We start from the raw sequence: 23,485 nt of genomic DNA on the forward strand, positions 1-23,485 counted from the left end.
CCATGGAAAGGTCTATCAGGAAAAATTTTCCACTGTCCTGTCCAAGAATGCAGGAGAAGGCTACATTTGATTAGGTGGGTAGCCACCTAGAAGGCGTCAATGAATCGGAGCATTGGCAATCACCCATTCTTATGCCAGTTCATAAGAACAGGATCAAACAAGATCAGATCAACTACATTGCAACTCATAATATTAATTCTCTAATTAAAGCAGCAAAATTAAAGAATTTGACAGATGAATTAGATAAACAGAAAATTTTAGTAGCAGGACTCCGGGAAATGAGAAATACTACAGAAGAACCATTCGAATCACAAGGCTACAGAGTTTACAATGGGAAACCTGGAATAAGGGTTATGAAAGAACATCCCCAATTTGGAACTGAGTTTATAGTCAATTTGAAAATAATAGATTTGATTATCGATTTTCAAGCCATCTCCCCTACAATGGCAACTTTGAGTTTAAAAGCATCCAACAAAATTTATACCATCATTAATGCCCATGCCCTACTAATGAGAAGAATTTTCTATCAAAGACTAGGAAAGAAGTGGAAAAGTTTTGGAATCTCCTTGACCAAACAATAAACAAAGTAAATATTAACGATGTTAAGATCCTGTTAGGGGACTTCAATGCCCAACTTGGAAGAGAAAAGAAATACCAGGATATCATTGGGGAATGGGCTCCACATAAACAAACAAATAAGAATGGTCAAAATAAATGTAAATGTTGTGTGACTAGGGCCTCCCGTCAGGTAGACCGTTCTCCGGATGCACGCCACTTCGGCGTGATGATGATTACGACAACACAACACCCAGTCTCTGAACGGAGAAAATCTCCGACCCAGCCGGGAATCGAACCCGGGCCCTTAGGATTGACATACTGTCACACTAACCACTCAGCTACTGGGGGTGGACATAAGAATGGTCAGAGACTTGAACTCTATAGGGAACACAAACTGATCTCAAAGTCCACATACTTCAAAAGGAGGCCAAACAAACTTAAAACATGGAAACATCCTGATAGAGAAAAGGAGAATGGCAGCTGGATCATGTATTTATGGACAAATTCTTCCACAGAGAAATCTACAATGTTAAAGTATAAGAGGGGTAGATAAAGGTTCAGATCATTATATTGTCAAAATCAAACTTAAGTTCACACGACGAAAAAAGAAACCAAAGTGCAATAAGCAAAGGAGGAACTTCGATCCCCACCAATTAATTAGAAATGATAAATATAGAGAAGTTACACAAAACATAAAACTGACATAATTTAGAAGAACTGGTTCAAATTCTCAGGCAACAAGTAGAAAATTTAGCCCCATTGAGACCACGTAAAAGACATGTCTGGTGGAACTCAGAATGTGACAAAATTCATGAAGAAAGGCATCATGCATGGTTAAAATTTCAAACACACAAAACGGAAGAAAATGCAACCAACCTCAAAAATATCAGGAAAAAGTTCACACAAATTATCAGGCAAACCAAGAGACAATCACAGAAAGATCTAATAGACTCAATAGAAGAAAATTACCACAAAAAACAATTCCAGAGGCTTTCACAAAACGTTTGGAAGACAATTTTAAAAATTTGTCCCTCCCCATGTTAATGTTGGAAAAGGAAGATGGAAAAATGGCACATAATGACAAGGGAAATGCCGAAATCATGGCAAAAGCATTTAGTAAACTTTTGAATTGTGAAGAACCCCAGGAACTTTTAGCAATTAATACAGACACACCCCATCAAGACTCCACCTGATCTAATAAATCCTCCCAATTATCCAAGAGGTGGAAACGGCACTCAGAGAGATGGAGAAATTATAAGACATGCTGAGAAGACCAAGTTTTTGCAGAAATGTGGAAATATGCAAGTGATACAGTTCAAACATGCTTACACATAGCCCTAACAAAAATCTGGATAACAGAAAAGTTTCCCGAATATTGGACCACAGCCATAATCCACCCACTCCACAAAAAAGGAGATAAAAGCAGCCCAGATAATTACAGAGGTATCTCTCTCTTAGACTGCACATACAAGATTTTCTCCAGAATCCTATAAAAGAGGATCAAAGAGCAACTAGAGGAAGAATTAGGTGAATACCTTGGAGAAGCTGTGCAGAATAGATCATCACTTTAAAATTAGCTGTAGCATATTACAAGAAACGAAATAAACCTCTTGTGATAACCTTCGTTGACTTTAAAAAAGCATATGGCTGTGTCCATAGACCTTCAATGTTAAAAATCTTAAGAAATTTTGGTCTCCATACAAAATTAATCAAATCGATAGAACTCACCGTAACCAACACTGTATCAAAAGTCAAGTTCAGGGGGAACTCTCTGAGCCATTCATCATAAAAACAGATTTAAGACAAGGAGATTGCTTGGCACCCCTCCTGTTCACCTGTGCTTTAGAATACATAATGAGGGAATGGTACAAGACTAAGCCAAAGAACATCCAAATTAGAAGACCCAAAGACAACACAAGTTTAAATTGCCTAGGATTTGCTGATGACCTTGCTCTCTTGTCCAACAGCATTCAGGAAACCAAACAAGAAGTTATCTCACTACAGGAAATAGCACAGAAAATTGGTCTTGGAATATCCTTTGCAAAAACAGTCATCATGTTAACTGGCCCACCACTCATAAACAAAATTGCCATAAGAAACCAAGAAATCGAAATTGTAGATAAATTTAAATATCTGGGAGAAAACATATAACCTCAATGGAAAGCCAACCTGGCATTACAGAATAAACAAATTGACTAGAGCACAAAATATATCACCAAGAACACCTACAACAAAAAGAGCCTGTCAATAGCAACAAAATTAAAACACTACAAAACAGCCATTCAACCAGAAATAACATATGGAATTGAAACCATCTTCAAAACAACTAACACTGCACAAATAGACAAAATATTCAAAAAAGAGAGAAGAATCATAAGAACGTGCATCAACAAATCGTATCAGAAAGATGGACACTGGAGAGTAGTTACAAATGAAACAGTCTACAAGGAAATAGAACCAGTAATGAGTACAGTCGGAAAGAAACGCATTTCATTTTTTGGACGTCTAATCAGAACACCAGAGAACAGGATCATCAGGAGAATAATAGAAAAGTTGTGGAATAGTAAGTTCAACATAAAGTGGATTTCAGAAATCAAGGAAGATATGGATAAGCTACAGATTACATTGGAAGACCTAAGAAACAAAACTGACAAAATTAGGAAATTCACAGACAAACAAACCAGACTGCAAACGAGAATCAACAGACAGACAATAGGAAGGGTGATTTCCAATGAAGAAAGAAGGATGAGATCCGAGAGAATGAAGAAGTACTGGGCTGACAGGAAACTGAAAAATTCTTTGTATAAAGTTGGCTAGAGTGATCCCATGAAGGCCATAAAATGTAAATAATAATAATAAAAACATTTGAATAAATAATTGTTCGTTGGATAGAGAGCAGGTAAATTTGCAGTCATGTCCATCTCGTGGTTTCATTGCTCCAGTCAGTGGAAGCAACCAGCCCATGTTTAATTCACAACATGGAAAAAAGTGTGTTTAAAGTGGTGATTAAACATTTCTGTTTAAAAGGCTTAACAGCAAAATGGATTAAAGCTGAGGTGGATGAAGTTCATACCACATCTGCTCCTGTGTTTGCAACTGTTTATTCTGAAGTAAATGAGTTTTTAAACATGGCCATACGTCCATAACAGATAAATAGCATTCAGGAAATGTGGTGGAAGTGACCATCCCCGAAATGATTGACAAAACCCACAATATGGATTTGAGTGATTGACGAATCAGTGTGTACGAAATAGTTGATGCCACAGGCATATTGCAAATTACATTGTTTTCAATTTTCCATGAAAAGTTGGGTGTGATAAAAATCGTGGGAAGATGGGTACCGAATTTGTTCTTGGTAGAGAATAAATGCAACTGTGTGGTCAATGCTGATACTGTTTTGGCACTTTTCCGTCAAAATTCTACTGGATTTCTGCATTAAAACATAACTGTGGATGAAGCATGGGTACACTACTACACTCCAGAGACTTAAGAAATAATGAAAACATTGCGTTTTGAAGGGAAATGGCCACTAAAGAAGGCGAAGATGGTAAATTTGGCTGGCAAGGTTGATGCCCAAGATTTTTTGGAATGCTCACAGAATCCGCTACATCCGATTACCTGAAACAGGTACAAACAATAACTGGAAAGTATTGTTTGTTGTTATTCTAACAGTTAAGTGAAAAAATCAAGCACAAATGTCTTTGTTTAAAAATGATAACGATTCTCTTCCATTACCACAGTGCATGGGTTTACACCTATGCAGTTTCAATGGCCAAAATTATGGAATTGGAGTTCGAATTATTGCAGCATCCCGTATATTCACTGGAGTTTGCATCTGTGATTTTTAAAAAAAAAAAAAAAAAAAAAAAAAAAAAAAAAAAAAAAAAAAAATTCGAAGCTTGAGATATGGCTCACTGGATGGCTATTCATATCGAAACAGGTCATTGCCCAAACCAATGCCTATTTAGAAGACCTTCTGAAATCAAACTTTTTGAATGGCTTAAAAAAGTTAGAGCACCATTTGGAAAGGTATATAGAGTTAAAAGGGGACTAAGTTAAAAAATAAAAACAAATTCCCAAAATAATTTTTTCTAACTTTTTCTAAGCATTTTGTGAATGACTCTCGTACTGTCTCCAACTAAAATAAGCTAATGTGAGCAGTGCTTCAAATTTGTTTGTGTACTGTTTTAATTAACATATAATTGCTTATTCACCATTATAGTAATAAACAGTACATGTAATTTTTTTTAAAAAATCTTAAATATTTCATTTTGACTGTTGAAAGTGCTTGTGCTGAAATATTTTTTATATTTATTTGTAGGCCAGTAATTCTAATGCAATCCAGGATCATGGAGCTAATAATTTTGCAACTATCAGAACAACATCCATTGTTACCAAGCAGCAGAAGGAACATATGCAAGAAGAGATGCATGAGCAGATGTCTGGTTATAAGCGTATGAGAAGGGAACATCAGGCTGCCTTACTTAAGGTATGTTATTTTCTGATTAGTGTGGTATAGAGCCACAAGCAGATAAAAAAGCTGATCCACTGCAGCTTATTGTCTGTGATGCTGTCCCTGCTTTTCATTAGAAGGTATATTTCCATTCTTATTTTATTTCTCCCAAGCATGTGTGAATATTTTGCAGTTACTTGAGAACTGTCAAATGTTATCTGCTGTTTGTGCTCAGTTGGGAAGTTTCTGTGCAAAATTTCGAAAAAAATTTATTGAGAGGAAGTGAAAGATCTTCCAGAACAATATTTTTTACTTGCATGGATTATTACTAATTCTTAAGTTTTCTGCATAAAACATTAGAAGTGCCATCTTTGAGAACTTTATATGTTCACATGATTGTCTAAACAACATGTGAAAGTTATTGCATTTTAATGTCTTGTGTAACAGAAATACACATTTTTGGCGTGTTGAAACCACTTTGGAAGTCCTTTGATAACTGACTGTAGCCCTGATGATGAAGCTGTGCTTAACAATATTCGTTGGCGATAGACACACTATTTTATAGACAGTGGACAGACTTGCTCATTAACCATTTACAGTTGGTACACATCTGATACATAGCTGTAATTACTTACAATTACTTATAACATTAAAGTGTCTGTATCAGATTAGTGTTGGAATTGCAGTGGATTTAGTAACGTGAGCAATTTAAGTGCTGTGACTGCCATAGTATAAATGTAAAGATTGTAAAACTATTTAGGGCGTTTTTGCCTTCGTCACTCCCAACATAATGCAGTACTTATTACCATTGGGAAGCAATGGGAATAAGGATCTGCAACCAAAGATTCAAAATCCCCAATTGATAGGCTGTAATGGTAGAGAAGTGGACATTTTTTGTTCATGCTTGTTCCCTTTTTTACCCGTAGTTGAGAAGTTCTTTTCTTTCTGCCAAATATTCCTTAATGATCAACCAAAAATAAGGCCTCGAAATTAAAAATGTGTTTTTTCTTTAATTCTTTAAGTGTTTGAAGTGCACATTCTGTATCTGTGCAATTATGAAATTATAAATTTACAATTTCAAAAATTTAGATTATTTGTTGTTGTTTCACAGCTGGAAGAAAGGTGCAAGCTCGAGATGGAAGCACATAAACAACAGTTGGACAAAGAATACGAGTCTCTGTTACAACAGTTTAGTAAAGAACTTGAAAAGTTACAGGTTAGACATCAGCAAGAGCTTGATCGAAAGGTATGTAAACATGTTAGGTACTGAGTAAGTCACTAGAACTTCGTATACCTTGACAAAGAATGAAACCACTTAGTCTTAATACAAGAAGTGGACAAAAACATCCATTCTGCCCACATAGACAAATATACCACGCAAATGTTGATAGTTGGGGCATTAAGGTCTCGGATTGTATATTTTTGTAAGGTGTTAAATTATACAGGATTATTCAAAATAATGTTGACACTTTAAAGTGATATTAAAAAGTATTTGTGAGTGCCCTTGCCCACAAGTAAAAATTACAGTGTCATGTCCAGAGAACATCGGGTTCATGCCATCAACTGGAGATTGCCATCTGATTCACAAGTGGTCCATCTTTATAGCAGCTCAGTATCCAAGAACTTGTGAACATCTTTGTGGAAGATAAAGTGGGCATCATCCTGTTTACAAATGAAACTGTCACTGTCCTCGTGCAATTGCAGCACAAACGACTCAAAATGCCATCTCCATTGGTATGGTCACCATGGTGCTAAGCAATCACTGTAAAAACTTCTTGAGTAGTTATTCCCATACATTTAATCACATAATATCTTATCTCAATGCGAACATTTTTTCTCTAGAAAATGTCTTGGAACATTTTGAATAACCCTGTCTGTGTATGTAACAGAAGAATATTAATATGTAGTTATCATGTCTGGCTACTTTTAAACTTTCACTAAATATTTACGTGGACCCTACACAGCCAACTATTAGGGAAATAGAACAACTTAACAAAGCATCTGAAACATTTTATGCTTATTAGTATATCGTGGTTGTGAACTTTTCATAATAATTAACCTTGTTAATAGATGACAAGTACAACACACTTTATTGTGTTTGTTTGCATTGCCATCTTCTGCAGCAGCTGTTCAAATTTGTTACTAGTGGTTATCTGTCTTGAGCTGACCGCAGATTAATTAAAAAGAATTCCGCCAGTTGTGTTTTCTTTTATTAATAAAGTATCTTCCATGGTTATTCTGCAAATTGGATACATACTTTTGTGCATTTTTAGGTTGATTGATAGATGAACCAAGCAATAAAATTGACCAGTTACACATAGGCATAAATTCTGTTCATGATAAGATACATTTTACAATAGGGAAAGAGCAAAATAGACAGTTAAATTTCTAGGACATCACCATAAAGATTCAAAATAGCCAACACACATTTGACATATACCAGATACCAACGACAGACTCAGTTATACTTGAGACATCACAACATCCCAGTTCTCAAACAGGGGGCGCTTAGATACATGCTCCACAAACTAAACACAGTATCATTAGATACACACACTTTCAAAAAAGAAATGAATACCATAATACAAATAGCCACAAACAATGAATACAAAGAGAACTTCGTAACAAAGCTGAACAAGAAAATCAAGAAACAGAAAAGAACAAACACACAGCTGTCATCAACACAAGGACAAAATCATACACAAAATACAAGAATAGGAACAACACAAAGTTTGAAAGAAACAGAAAGCAAAAGTTGGTACACAGTGATGTAAAACCACAAATACACACACATAATATCGAATATGAATATTTTCAAAAAATGAGGCACAGAAACAGGCCACCAAACCAACAAATCAAATCAGAAATACTCTCCAAAAATAATAAGAAATACTTATCTATATCAGAAATTAGGAATATACCAACTGAAATGCAATACATGTTGTGAAAGATCCATAGATCAAACCAGGAGGACATTTCACACCCGATTTAAAAAATGTGTAAGAGCATGGATGTATATGATAAATCATTCAACTTTTGCAGAATACTTACACCAACACTGACATAAAATAACAGCCAGAGACACAGACATGGAAATCAGAAGGATAAACAACAAAAAAAAAAAAAACACATCCCACCATACACAAAAACTACCACATCCAAAAATGATCGGACCAACTTTGCAAGCTGCACACTCTTTAAACTGATTGACCACATAATATAATATGAAATATACACATTTAACCACAGCTCCATATACCACTGCGATCTCCTCCCAGAACCTGTCCTATAATCACTGTCCAGGCCCACTCCCCATTCCCCCCTCCCCCATTCCCCATCGCCCCCCCCCCCCCCAACAAACACACACACACACACACACACACACACACACACACACACACACAAAAATTGTCAACCCACCGCCACTTCTCGTACATCTCTACCTAACATAAAAGACAATTTCACAAATCTTCACCCACCCACTCACACACACACACACACACACACACACACACACACACACACACACACACACACCAGAGAGAGAGAGAGAAGTTTCCCAGGTTTGCAACATTCCTGTTACTGTGTGGAATGAGAAACAGTTTACAAAAGTGAAGTGTAAATAATGCAGAATGGCAAAAATTGTCAAGTGTAAATGCAGATCGAAGTCTTTCAACGTCAACCGCTGGTAGCAAGGAGGGAAGGAGCAGAATATGTAAAGAAACACTAAGTAACTTGCACACCAACTGTATAAACAAAACGCTGTTTGTAACCCAAAACAACCAAAAATGTACAGACATATGCACCCAATTTGCAGAATAACCATGGAAGATGCTTTATAAATAAAAGCGAAACATGTCAGGTGTAATTCTTTTTAATTAAAAATTGCATTCAGCTCAAGATGAATAACCAATAGTAACAGAAAACGTGCTTTGAATCGAAGCAAATAGAAGCTAATGAATATTCTCTCTTGTAGACAGAAGGCAAATATGAGCAAAGTAAACATGTAGGAATAATATTAAAAGGCAAAGCAAACTGTAGACCTGGCTGTAGCAGGAACTAGCTTGGTCCCATGACAAGGTGTGGCCATGTTCCTTCTCATAGTATCGTGGTGTTACCTCGCAGTGTGAGTGAGGGAAGTTATTATGTAAAGTGTTATAGGCAGAAACGACAACTTGGTGTTAATATTATTAATTTGACTGAGAATGAGAATGAGAGAGGAACAACAGTGCTGAAGGAAAATGTGACATAATACTGAAATGTCAACTTTAGTGAACCAGTGGTGTGCAAATAATGGTGGGAGGGGTACAATGCAGTGCTGCAAGATTTTTGTGTCTGCTCCAAAGCAGAGTAAGTAAAATGGATGCAATAAATATTTCATTGATGATACAGATAAATGTGCTAAAGGGGGCAATTTCTGCAATGCTGTGAACAGTACAGGGAATTAAAACATTTGCAGACTAGTAAAGAAACTATAAGAAATGCAGCCTTTGTTTAGAAGATGCCAGAATAAATGAGTCATTTGTGCAAATTTGAGAATGTACTACATTATATTTTTACCGAGAAATGAAGTCTCAGGAGGGGCCATTGATTTATTTATAGAAAACGTCGATTCGTACACATTACCTTGACCTCCGCTTCACTGACCAAAAACACTAACATTTAGACTGAAAAGGCAACCTCATTTTGCTGCTATGACATCAGAAAAATGTGTGACAACAACTGGAGGAGACATACTTTGACAGAAGAGAAAACTGAAAATAAAATCATAATTCTGCTTGCCTTAAATGGCAAACACCATATACCGTATTTACTCGAATCCAAGCCGCACCTGAAAAAGGAGACACTAAATCGAGGAAAAAAATTTTCCCGAATCTAAGCCACACCTGAAATTTGAGACTTGAAATTCAAGGGGAGAGAAAAGTCTAAGACCGCACTTCCAAATCAAAACAAAGTTGGTCCATTGTAACATGAGACACAATTTAGGTCAAATGGATGAAGATACAGCGACAGTAGTTCGGTTCGAGTCGTAAGCTTAGCAGTTAAGCTTTACCAGGTAAACATTGCTATGCGTCAGGCACTCCATCCGTATTTATATGGGTACCCTTCCTCTTCCACGTACTTCATCAGGTTTGACTCGATTGCTTATATTGCTTTGATCTGATAAGTGCCGTTCTCTTTGTTATAGGTGTTTGCATAACTCTAAGCTGAAAATGCATTATTGTACTGTGTCGTGCATTGTTTGTCGCATTCTGATGAGTGTTTACGACCTGTCGCTTCTCATGGCATGGCTTGCTTTTGTGCGTGCTACTGCCGCTTGCGATGAGAGAGAGAGAGAGAGAGAGAGAGAGAGAGAGAGAGAGAGAGATTGTGAGATTGTGAGATTGTCTCATTAGCGAAACAATGACAAGAGACTGCTATTTGTTGTTACTTACACTGCTGCTTTCTTTGATAATGATCAACAAGAACCAGATAATACATTGCATATGATAGATGATGTACCGAATGAGAGTTTAGTGAAAATTTACTCCATTTGAAAATCTTTGCAAGCGCCTCTTTAGTACATTACATAGTGCACAGAAATTAGTCATCTTAGATTTAAAAATCTAGTCAGTTGCCGTACTTCATTTCTGACCGTATCACTACTCACCATAAGAATAATATGAATATAAACATGATATGATATGTATATTCTTCCATGTTTGCTGTTGTCTCACTCTAGTTTCGTGGTTTATTAGGCAGACAGGATTTAAATGAGATAGCAGCAAACACGAAAGAATACATGGCATTATGTTTACATTCGTATTATTCTTATGGTCAAGAGAATACTGCATGTGATTCACGATTCATTTCTTGTCACAGGTAGGAAAAAATTCAGAATGTAGAGTTGGCCATATTGACATACATCGCAAACAGTCTTGCTAGTCGGATTTTCGTAGTCGATTTTTAGTGATGACTTAAAATGCAGTGTGTGTCGTCGTCTTCAGTCTGTATACTGGTTTGATGCAGCTCCCAACGCTTTTCTATCCTGTGCAATGCAGAGTAGCAACACTTCTAAAATAAGAATGAAAATAACTTAGAAATTAAATGCTGAAATTTAAAACAAAATTTTATTTGTAATACATCTTATACGAAATGTTTAAAATATCAGTCATGATTCTGAATCACTATCACTCGATTCTTTGTTGCTCATTTCTTCATACAGAGCATTGTCCTCCGTACCATATAGTGCACTGGATATCAAACATTTTTTAAATGCTTGTTGCACAGTTTGATTTGGAATTCACTTCGATGCATCGTAAATCCACTGGCACACATGCGACAAGCTTGCGCATTTTATACGTCCTGTTGGTGTCAGTTGTCTGTCACTTTTTGAAAACCAGTCTGTGTATGTGCGTTTAAGCTTGTCCTTAAATGGTTTATCCAAACAGACGTCAAGTGGTTGCAGAATTGATGTCATCCCGCCTGGAATTACTGCCAAGTCCGTTTTGCTTCCCTCTAATTTTTGTTTTACTGCAGGTGTTGCATGGCCTGCGTATGCATCAAATACCAACAGACTGCGTAAACCAAGCATTGCGCCAGGACGATGATCCCCCACCCGTCTAATCCATTCCAGCACCATGTCCTCCGAAAACCACCCAGTTTCGTTTGCTCTTGCCATTACAGTTTTTGGAAACACTTCAGATTTCGGTAAGTCTTTTGCTTGAAAACTATGAATGGGGGTAATTATGTCCATCTCATATGTAAGCAAGCATGACGGACATCCTGATTTAAGAACACTTATGTCTTTCTTTCCTCTGGCATCAACCGAATAATTCGATGGCATGTCAAAATAGATGGGAGTTTGGTCAGCATTTCCTATCTGACCAAGAAGGTATTGCTTTTCTGTGTGCTGCCTAATTATGAAGCACCGAAATTCCACAAGTTTTATTACGTAATTTTTTGGCAGCTTCCGTGCAACTGAAGTTCGCCTCCAAAGTGAAAAACTCCAGCTCAGACTAGCCTTAAAATTTTCAATTTTTTTCTCTCTAGCAATTTTGTGTGCCTTAATTTTTAAAATTTCGGCATTCACAGGCAGGAATTCCTGACGCTGTTCCTAAACAAATTCATTTAAAATCACTTCTAGTACATCATATCGGCTACACTTTGGTCCACTAAATGCTTTCCTACTACTTGAACATTCAAATAATTGGTCTCTCTGCTGTCACCATCACCTCATGTTGCTCTCATCAATCCCGTATTGTAGACCTGCAGCACGATTAGAACTTTGTTCCGCAAAAGAAATAACTCCCCTCTTGAATTTGGCACTATAATGAAAGCTAACACCAACAAGCACTTCACAAAATTCCACAAAGCAGTAGGTGCCGCTACGTGAAATCTTAATGAGCTCCAGCATATCAACTTGTGCAACAATCCTAAAGCCTTCTGCATTGTTGGTGTTTTTGTGTAAAGAAATTTATTTTTGTTGCTATGAATATTTGAAAGGCTGCTACATTCGAAGATGAACATTACGGAATTTCTATTTACTTCGTTGGATAATGTTTGAAAATGCAGTGGTAGAAACTCTGGGCAGAGAAAAAAAGCTAGTCTTCTACCTCCTCCTCCTTTGTGTGTGTGTGTGTGTGTGTGTGTGTGTGTGTGTGTGTGTGTGTAATTTATTTACTGATGCAGAGGTTTTGGTGCCAGTATTTATCTTTGTGCCTGCAAAGCATGCCTGTGTAGCAGCAGAAGTTAGTTGTGGCGGCACCTACCAACATTTTCTAGAACTTCCGCTTACTTTGCACTCAATTCTAAGCCACAGGTATTTTTTTTATTTTATTACAAAAACCGGACAAAAAGTGCAGCTTAGATATGAGTAAAAAAAAAATTATCCCCCCCCCCCCCCCCCCCCCCCCCCCCCCCCCACTGTCGGCAGAGCAGTAAGAACAGCAAAGGTGAGGTGTAATGTCCATCTCTGTTCATATTGGAAATAGATACTTCATTCAGTGGCACATTTAGATGTGTAGGTTGTGACATTGCTCCACTTTTAAGGATACCAGAGTGTAAGCTGTCACAGCCTCCCCTCACTGCCTCCTGGCCAGGTCTTCAGTTCGGTTTGCCAGCTAATATGTATTATAGTGATCAGTGTGAAATTAAAAATATACCAAAATCCGTGATTACATAACATGAGTATAGCTTTTACTTTAGGAGATTTTAACTTAATAGCTGGCATAAACTGCAGCCTGGTGTAAGTGTAATGAAAGTCTGTAAAACTGTTCCCACCTTCACATGAGTGAGAGCTACCTGATGTCTCGAGTGGGGGTGGTTGGACGGGAGGAGGGTTTGTCTCTAAGGGAAACCATTTTTGGTGTACAGCATTTTAACATATGCCATATAACAGATGTATAGGTTTTATACAGCTACATGGAAACCTCTTTGGACAGTTACTTGAAAGCTTTTTGTGGAGCAGACAAGAACACATCAGTCAGTCTTCAATGACTTTGAGCATAGTCTTGTACTAATATCTATCATATCAAGACTGCTGAGGAGTTTGGTACTTCTAAGTGTTGTCAAGCTGCATGTTATGAGGAATTACAGTATGTATGCCTGCTGTTACAGCCACAAACCTGTAAATGGATATTTTAAGAATGTAGCCCCTTACCCTCCACAGAAAAGGCTGGAAGGACTGTCAAAGACACTCAAATTTCAGTGAGAATTGTCACCACCAGCCAGGCCATTAATTTCATAACCACTAAAAAGAGAAACGTAAGAGGAGCATCCAGTTATGTAAAAGACACAATAATACTCTTGCCCGACAAGTAGAGACTATTTATTGGAAAATTCTTTTGGTGAGTACTTTGAGGTCTGAGGAATTTAAATGCATGTCTCAACAAACCCACTACTTCAGTGGATATATGTAGCTCTTAAACTGTTTGACACACTATCTTTTTTGAGGTATAGACCAACAGATTCTCTTCAGATTTTGAGTTTGTTTCCTTGTGACTTGGCCAACCAATAAATTAAGTGCTACACTTGGCATTATTTTTTTTTTTTCTCACTTCCAAAAATAGACAGACGCTGATCTGCCAATCATGAATCTTCAGTCTGTGTAGGTATTCACAGCATAAAATCAGTAACACTGAAACACAGCAATAGTTACGCATTTTGCACATGCTACGCCTCTACCTGTACCTGCCACACACTCTCCACCTTTGAGGCAACGAACACGCAAATCAAATTTTATGAGACAGGTTTGTTGGCCTGAAATCTACCTTCAGAAGGCATAATGAGCAGTGCTGCCAACAGATACACACACGCACGTAAGGGTGAGATACTGGCCATCCTGTGGAACTAATGTTTGTATATTCTGGAATACTGGATATTTTATAAATAGTTGTACTCTCTATCCAGGTGGCCACTTCTGTTGTGGTTTGTTCATTTATTGTAGCCATCAAAAGAACTCTGGTACCCAACATGCTAGATAAGAGGCAGCATTTCCCCTACTACAAAATAGTTGTTACTCTACAAGGTAGCTGTCTTGCATGCTAACCACAATGTGCTCACAAGGTGTGACATAGTAATATGGACAACACAGTAGGCAAGTAGCAATAAATGTTTATTAAAATAGATATTTTTGAATTAAAGGAGACTGTTCACGGAAAAGCACAAAACAGAACCATTAAATTGTCGATAGGCACACACAAAACAAAGAAAAACACACACACACACACACACACACACACACACACACACACACACACAACCATTACAGCTTTCACCCAGAAGAACTATTGTGAAGTTTGGAAGATAGGAGATGAATTACTGGTGGAAGTAAAGCTCTGAGGACGGTTCGTGAGCTGTGCTTGGGTAGCTCAGTTGGTAGAGCACGTACCTGTGAAAGGCAAAGGTCCTGGTTTGAGTCCTGGTCCAGCACACAGTTTTAAACTGCCAGGAAGTTTGATATCAACACACACTCAACTGCAGAGGGAAAAATTCGTTCTGGATGGCAGAAGCTGACAAAACCTCACACTTCAAGAAGGAAGTTCTAGAAGCTATTCTGGTAAAGGATGTCACAACAACCAAGGAATTCATGAAAGCCAAACGGCAGTTCAGTACCCGACTAATGCAGGCACAACCAACTCCTATGCCAAGTATAATACCCTGTAGAGCAACAGACATTTGGAGAAAAGAGGACGAAACACTGGTATGTTTCTTCTGTAGTTGCCTCGAACATGCTGTGCATGACTGCAGAGAAAGAATTGTGTTTTTTTTTTAAGACTACTACACAACCTGTTGGTCATACAACTTGAGGCTGTTGCCAATGGGGGGGGCTAGATGTGGCAATTCGAGGGGTGTCCAGCACAACCCATGTGTGTCCTGACTGCCCCACTACTGTGGCCCCCTGGGGACTGTCCGCACTGAGATCAATAAATCACCCGTGGTTGAGCGGGAGGTCATTCCAGGGTGTGGCCTGTAGCACAAGACTTTCCGAGGGCCCAATCAGAGGGCCTCCCCAGTTTGTCTGACAAACAGGTTTCGGATGGTGTCTGTGGCTGGTGAAGTCCCTGAGCCAGATGAAGTTGCTTGCCCTGTTCCAAAGGAATCCTATCACAGTTGCAAGGTCTGGGCATTCACAGAGAGTGGGATTACTGGTGGTTGGGAGCTCCAACATTAAGGGTGTTGCTGCAAAGGAGAAGGAATCCAGTGTGCACTCTATGTACATACTGGGAGGAGTCATTCCAGATGTGGAACGGGTGCTTCCGGATGCCATCAAGAGCACAGAGTGCACCCAACTATAGGTGGTGGCTCATGTTGGTCCTAACAATGTGTGTCTCTTTGAATCAGAAGAGATAGTATCTGGTATCAGGCGGCTAGCTGAAATAGTAAACACTGCCAGCCTTGCTTGCAAGATGAGGGTGGTGCTCATCATCTGTAGCATTGTCGACAAAACAGGTTCTGATCCTCTGGTATAGAGCCAAATGGAGGGTCTGAATCAGAGGCTCAGATGGTTCTGCTGCTGTGTAGGTTCAATTTCATCGACTTGCCATAGGGTGGTAGGTTACTGGGTTCCATAAATGGGTCAGCAGTGCACCACACGCAGGGAATAGCTACATAGGTAGTTGGGGCTGTGTGGAAGGGACTGGTTGGTTTTTTAGGTTAGAGGTCTCGAGAAAGTGCAGAAAAGCTTTAAATTTCAAAGGGTGCAGGATGAACACAGGAAGAGATTAGACATAGGAACAATCAAAATTGTAGTTGTAAACTGTTGTAGCTGTGTTGGAAGAGTGCTGTGCTCAGAAAAGATAGATTAAATTCATTTGGTGGTGGAGTGTTTATTGCTGTCAGAATAGTTCACCATGTAGTGGAATTGGTGGGGTGTTTATTTCTGCCAGACTAGTTCACCATGTAATGAAATTGAAGCAGATAGCTCCTGTGGCTTAGTATGGGTCGAGATTGTACTCCACAACCATAATAAATTAATAATTGGTTAGAAGTTGTACTCCACAACCATAACAAATTAATAATTGGTTCTTTTTGCCAAACCTTGCCCCAACTCAGGTGACACAGTTACTGATCAGCTCAAAGAAAATTTGAGTGTCATTTCGAATTGGTACCTCACTCGTACAATTGTAGATGTTGGTGACTTCAATGTACCCTCTATATGTTGGCAAAAATGTTTAAGGTTGGTGATAGGCATAAAACATTGTCCAGTATCATACTGAATGCCTTCTCAGAGGGCCATTTTGAGCAACTAGTTCAGGAGACCTCTTAAAGTGTAAGTGGTTTGGAAAACATACTTGACCTGTTAGAAACAAATTTTCCTGATCAAATAAGGAGCATCATGACAGATATAGGGATTAGTGACTACAAGATGGTTGTAGCTAGACTGATTATCGTAACATCCCAACCCACCAAAAATAAATGCTAAATACATCTGTTTAAAAAAGCAGATAAAAATTCGCATGATGCCTTCCTAAGAGACAGTCTCCACTACTTCCAATCTGACTATGAAAGTTTAGGCCATATGTGGTTCAAACTCAAAGAAATATTGTGAATGGCAGTTGAGAGATATATACCAAATAAATGGATAAGAGATGGTTCTGATCAGCCATGGCACACAAAGTAGGTCAGGACACTGTTGCAGGAGCAGTGAAAAAAACCATGCAAAATTTAAAAGAATGCAAAATCTCCAATGTTGGCAAAGTTTTATGGAAGCTCAAAATTTAGCTCGAACTTTAATGTGAGGTGCTTTTAATAGTGTCCATAGTGAAACTCTGTCTCAAAATCTAGCAGAAAACCCAAAGACTGGAAAGTTGCACAAGTCATACCAATACCCAAGAAAAGAAATAGGCATTATCTGCTGAATTACTGACCCATATCACTAACATCAATTTGCTGTAGGGTATTGGAATGTATACCGTGCTTGAGCATCATGAATCTTCTCGAAGAAAATGATTTATTGACAAATAGTTAACATGGATTCAGAAAATACCGTTGTTTTGAAACCCAGCTAGACCTTTATTATCAAGAAGTAATGAGTGCTATCGACAGGGGACATCAGATTGATTTCATATTTTTCGATTTCCAGAAGGCTTTTGACCTGACAGTTCCTCACAAGTGGCTTCCAATTAAATTGTGCGCCTAATTGAATACCGTTTCAGTTGTGTGACTGGATTCACAGTTTTCAATCAGAAAGGCCACAATTCGTAATAACTGATGAAACATCATGGAATAAACCAGAAGTAATATCTGGTGTTCCCCAAGGAAGTGTTATAGGCTGTATGTTGTTCCTGATCTCCACAAACAATTTGGGAGACAATCTGAGTCGTCCTCGTAGATTGTTTACTAAGGTTGCTGTCATTTACAGTCATGTAAAACCATCAGTGATAAAAATGAAATGTAAACTGATTTAACAATATATCTGTATGGTAGAAAAAGTGACAGTCGACTCTAAATAATGAAAGATGTGGTCGTTTACATCAACACTAAAAAGAATCCACTAAATTTCAGTTACATGGTAAATCACACAAATCTAAAGGCTGTAAACTCAGCTAAATATGTAGGGATTACAATTATGAATAATTTAAACTGGAACAATCACATAGGTAATGTTGTGGGGGAAAGCAAGAGACTGCTTACTGTATGCTTGTCCACACTCTTCTAGAGTACTGTTGTGCAGTGGGGTTCCGCATCACATAGGACTAGAGGACACTGAAAAATTCAAAGAAGTGCAGCTCGTTTTGTATTATTGTGAAATAGGGGAGAGAATGCCACAGATATGATACACAAATTGGGTTGGTAGTCATTAAAACAGAGGCCGTTTTTCACTGCGGTAGGGCCTTCTCATGAAATAACAACCACCAACGTTCTCCTCAGTGTGCCATCTACATAGAGAGAAATGATAGCCACAATAAAATAAGAGAAATCAGAACTCGGCAAAGATTTAAGTATTTGTTTTTCCTGCGCAGTTTTCAAGAGTGGAACAGTATTGAAGTAGCTTAAAGGTGATTTGATGAACCCTCTACCTGCCATTTAATTGTGAATTGTGGAGTAATCGTGTAGATGTAGGGAGTGGAGAAGGTAACACCATTGACTCTTCAGAATGTCTTTGGTCCTCTTCTGTGATTCTTGCAAAGGAGGAGGACAGCACATGGTGTTTTGGCACCGACTACTGTCAACTGAACAAAAACACAAGGAGAGATGTCTATCCATTGCTGCATTTTGATGACGAGGCTGACCTGGAAAAGGCTGCCTTCATAACACGTGGTGGCCTCTGAGTGTAAAGTTATGCCCGTAGCACTACATAATTCTGCAGCCACCTTTTAACCTATGATGGACAACCTGTTTTGATACTTAAAATGAATGCTGTGGTTTTTATATCTAGATGACATTGTCATTTTTTTTCAGTGAGATTTGAAGAACTTTTAAGCCATCTGACAACTGAATTCAAAACAATGCCCCTTTGCCACCCAAGAAATAAAAATCTTGGGGCAACTAATGGCGATGAAGTCCATCCCGATCCAGAGAAATAAGCTCACAGATTTTCTGATTGCTCAGGACATCCATGACATGAGAAATTTCCTCGGGATGTACTCGTACTACCTATGATTCATAAGTAACTTCTGTACCAAGGCAAATCTCGTGCAAGAATTACTGCAGGAAGTTGCCAAATTTTCCGGAAATGAGGTTTCAGAAATATCTTTCCTTGTCCTTATGGAGGTGCTAATATCTTTTCAAGTTCTGGCATTATATAACTAGAATACTGAGACAGAACTTCACACTGGTGCTAGTGGCTATGTGACGTGCAGTTAGAGTGAAAATTCTGGAAGACACTGAAAAGATGACAGCTTGTGCTTCATCAGTACTCTTGTAGACTGCAGTGAAGTACTCTGCAACCAAGAAAGAATGCCTTGCAGTTGTTTAGGCCATCAACAAGTTCCAGCTGTGTTTCTTCGACAAACCATTCAATATTGTGACAGAAAACCATTCTCTATGCTGGCTGACTAACCTGAAAAATATACCACAGTCGACTGGCAAGATGAACGCTAAAGGTTTGGAAGTGTCATGTCACAATATATATATAAAAACAAAGATGATGTGACTTACCAAATGAAAGTGTTGGCAGGTCGACAGACACACAAACAAACACAAACATACACACAAAATTCAAGCTTTCGCAACAAACTGTTGCCTCATCAGGAAAGAGGGAAGGAGAGGGAAAGACGAAAAGATGTGAGTTTTAAGGGAGAGGGTAAGGAGTCATTCCAATCCCGGGAGCGGAAAGACTTACCTTAGGGGGAAAAAAAGGACGGGTATACACTCGCGCGCGCGCACACACACACACACACACACACACACACACACATATCCATCCACACATATACAAACACAAGCAGACATATTTGAAGACAAAGATATATATATATATTAAACAGTTGTCTACATGTAGACAACTACATTGTGCCACCTGAATACACAGTAGCAGGACTGCAGTTCAGCTGGTAGACTGGGGTGAGTGGTTGTGTTGGGTGAAGTGAGTGAGGGGAGAAAAGAGGTGGAGTGTGGTAAGAAAGATTAAGGAAGAGTGGCTGATGGCTCAGAGGAAGACATAGGTGTATGAGGTGGTAATACGGGAGGGAGAGGCAGCAGGTCAACATGATAGGAATGCAAATCACGTGCACCAGAATCAGTGAGTTTGCCCAGAACACTATGATGATGATGTGACAAGTGGATTGGGGAAGTGTGACATAACAGGAGGAGGGAAGACTGTTGGGAAGATGGTGTGTGCATGCGTGTGCGCGTGTGCAAGGAGTTGATATATTTAGAGCCAGAAGAACTCCTGGAACAAAGGATGTGTTTAAAGAATAACTCTCATCTAAAGGAGTTGATATAGGTAGAGGCCAGAGGGACTACTGGAACAAAGGGTGTATTTCAAGAATAACTTTCATCTATATGTGAGAGGTAAGTTGCTACTCACCATATAGCGGAGATACTGCATCGCAATAGGCACAATAGAAAGATTCACACACTTGTAGCTTTCGGCCATTAAGCCTTTGTTAGCAGTAGGAGTGCGCGCGCGCTCGCTCGCGTACACACACACACACACACACACACACACACAAACACACACAAACTTGCACACACGTCTGCAGTCTCAGAGAGCTGAAACTACACTGTGCCTATCGCGACTCAGCCTCTCCGTTATATGGTGAGTAGCAACTTTCCTCTCTGATATTGTTACATTCCATCCTGGATTTTTCATTGTTTGATTTTTCCCATCTATATGGTTCAGAAAAGCTGGTGCTGGGAGGAAGGATCGAGATTGAAGCGTCCATTTAAATCTAGCCTGTTGTACTCAGCAGTGTATTCTGCCGGTGAGTGGCCACTGCTCTTGGCCACAGTTTGGTGATGGCCATTTTTTCAATAATATGCTTTTTAAGAATGTATGTAAGTGAAGAGTTACATTGTTACTAAATCAGCTGAAAGTCATCTAATTCTGCTTCATTCACAACATAAAGTGACAGTATAAATTGTCAAATTTATACCTTTATGTGGCATTACACTTCTGGAATAAATGTTAAATCTATGATGAATATTCACATGTTAAACAATTGAGAAGACCACGTGAAGGGAGCCCGGCTACCAGAGACTGGTCATGCGAGAATGTGTGTGTGTGTGTGTGTGTGTGTGTGTGTGTGTGTGTGTGTGTTTGTTTTGTCTAATTTTGACAAAGACCTTTTTGGCTGAAAGCTAACTGTCCTAACAGTCTTTTTGTTGTACCATTCTGCAACTCTGTATCTCTGCTATAAGGTGAGTAGCAGTCAATGAATTTGAAAGTAAAATTCTGTCTATCAATCAGAGTACAATCCTGTAAAGTTTTAGTCTTATGTTAAATCAGTAAAAGAATCAAAACCATCAGTCCATAGTCTCTTGTTTCCATGATGGCAATGAAACAGAGGATGATAGAAGGAGAATCTAATTGCTAAATTCCTTTTTCCAAAATGTTTTCACTGAAGATGATTTACTGTGGTTCCTCTTTTAAATTATTGCATGAAAGTCAAAATCACAGGTAGCATACATGACTGTGAGATGCAAAATCAACTAAAATAACTCTGTGGAGGAAAGGCTTCTGGATCTGAGGGGATACAAAGAGTATGTGAAAGGACTTACTTCCTTTTCTAACAGCAGTCTCCCATAAGTCACTAAATGAACATAGTGTTCTTAGTGATTGCAAAATTCACAGGTCCTTTTCATCTCAAAGAATGGTCATCGAAAAGATGGACACAACTGTAGACCTATATGAGTCTGTTGAATTTTAGAACCTGTTTTATGCTCACATATTCTAAACTATTTGGAGATTGAAAATCTGCTCCCTAGAAATCATCATGTATTCTACAAATAATGATCATATGAAACACAGATCACTCCCTTCACTCAACATACCCATATGGCAGCAGATGTTGGTACTCACAATGATGCCATGTGCCTTGACTACCAGTGTGTGTGTGTGTGTGTGTGTGTGTGTGTGTGTGTGTTGATTAATTTCCACACACTCTCTGTAAACTAAATAATTGTATTGAATATCAGACCAGTTATGTGGCTGGATTGAAAAGTTTCTAGCAAGTAGAAGACAGTGTATCATTCCTAATGGAGAGAAACAATCAGACATAAAAGTAACTTTCAATGTCTTCCAAGGGAACAACATTACAGGACTACTACTGATCATTAAACATACATAAATGCTCACCTCGGTAGCTGAGTGCTCAACAGAACAGACCCCCAACAGGACAGACGCACATGCGGGGGGACCTGGGTACAATTCCCAGTACTGTTAGGGATTTTTCCTTGGTGGAAGGACAGGGCCGAGGTGTACTCGGCCTCATCACACCAGTTGAAGAACAGCGGCTCCAAGGCTAAAATTTCGCAACAGCCAGGAGAGTGGTGTGGTGACACCATGCACCACCATGCCACATTCAATAAAGAATGACTGAGGAGTACATGGCAGTTGGTGAACTGTCTTATCGTTTTCAGCGCCTGATTACGATGTTATATTTATGTGTGGCCTAGTAGATAATGTTAAACACTCTGTGTGGCTGTTCAGAGATGATGCTGTTTTATAGAGAGAAGTTGCAATCCTATAAAGTTGTAAAAAAATGCAGGAAGCCATGCAGATGATCGACACTTTGTGCAGGGATTTGCGGTTGACTCACAACATAAACAAATGTAACATAATACTTTGAAATAGCCAGAAAGAGTGACCGTATAAAACTAATTGCAAGTAAGGCAGATGCCAGACTGAGAGTCATTGGAAGAACCCATAGGAAATTTAGTCCTCCACAGAAGAGGTAGCTTACAGTACCATTGTTTGACTGATACCAGAATATTGTTTATTAGTCTGGAACTCATACCAGAAAAGGACTAATAGAAGAAACTGAAAGAAGAGCAGCATCTTTCATCAAAGCTATATTAAGTAAGCATTGAAGCTTCCCAGGTATCCTCGTCCAAATCCAGTGACAGATGTTTGAAGAGAGGCATTGTGCATCATGATTGGCATACTGTTAAAATTGTGTGAGTGTACTTTCGTAGAAGAGTGAATTACTATATTGCTTCTTGATATATGTGGCTAGGACCATGAAGATAAATTTGGACAGGTTTCTGTTCATGTAAAGGCTTACCAACGATCGTTTCACGCGCATCCAGAGCTGGGAAGGGGCAAGTGACATTGGAATGCAAAGTACCATCTGCCGCACACTGTAACATAGCTTGCAGAATGTATAGATGTGAAGATCTGCCAGTCTGTCAACAATCCATGACCAGAGTTTTCAGTGAGTGAGATCTGCAGAAATGCTGGCCTGGACAAGAGTTTAAACTTCTGAATTCAGTACCTCACAACAATACAGGTAACAGTCGTTCGTCATGGAGACCTCATAAATAAAATAAGGCCTTAACAGGCCATAAGTGTAACATACACTGTTGAAATTACTTATCATGTTAATC

The 23,485-nt window shown here is 38.7% G+C and overlaps 1 protein-coding gene across 1 annotated transcript in view; it reads left to right on the plus strand.

Annotated features, from left to right (window-relative positions):
- The window catches only part of LOC124711225 (serine/threonine-protein kinase Tao), a gene marked incomplete at its 5' end in the record, with an annotated part of 153,862 nt that overhangs the window by 51,202 nt on the left and 79,175 nt on the right, over positions 1-23,485 (plus strand). Inside the window, 2 exon segments of the mRNA XM_047241184.1 lie at positions 4,880-5,047; positions 6,123-6,257. Of these exon segments, the coding sequence (XP_047097140.1) occupies positions 4,880-5,047; positions 6,123-6,257 (303 nt within the window).

This window comes from Schistocerca piceifrons, chromosome 8 (genome assembly GCF_021461385.2).
Source record: "Schistocerca piceifrons isolate TAMUIC-IGC-003096 chromosome 8, iqSchPice1.1, whole genome shotgun sequence".
Taxonomy (NCBI): Eukaryota; Metazoa; Arthropoda; class Insecta; order Orthoptera; family Acrididae; genus Schistocerca; species Schistocerca piceifrons.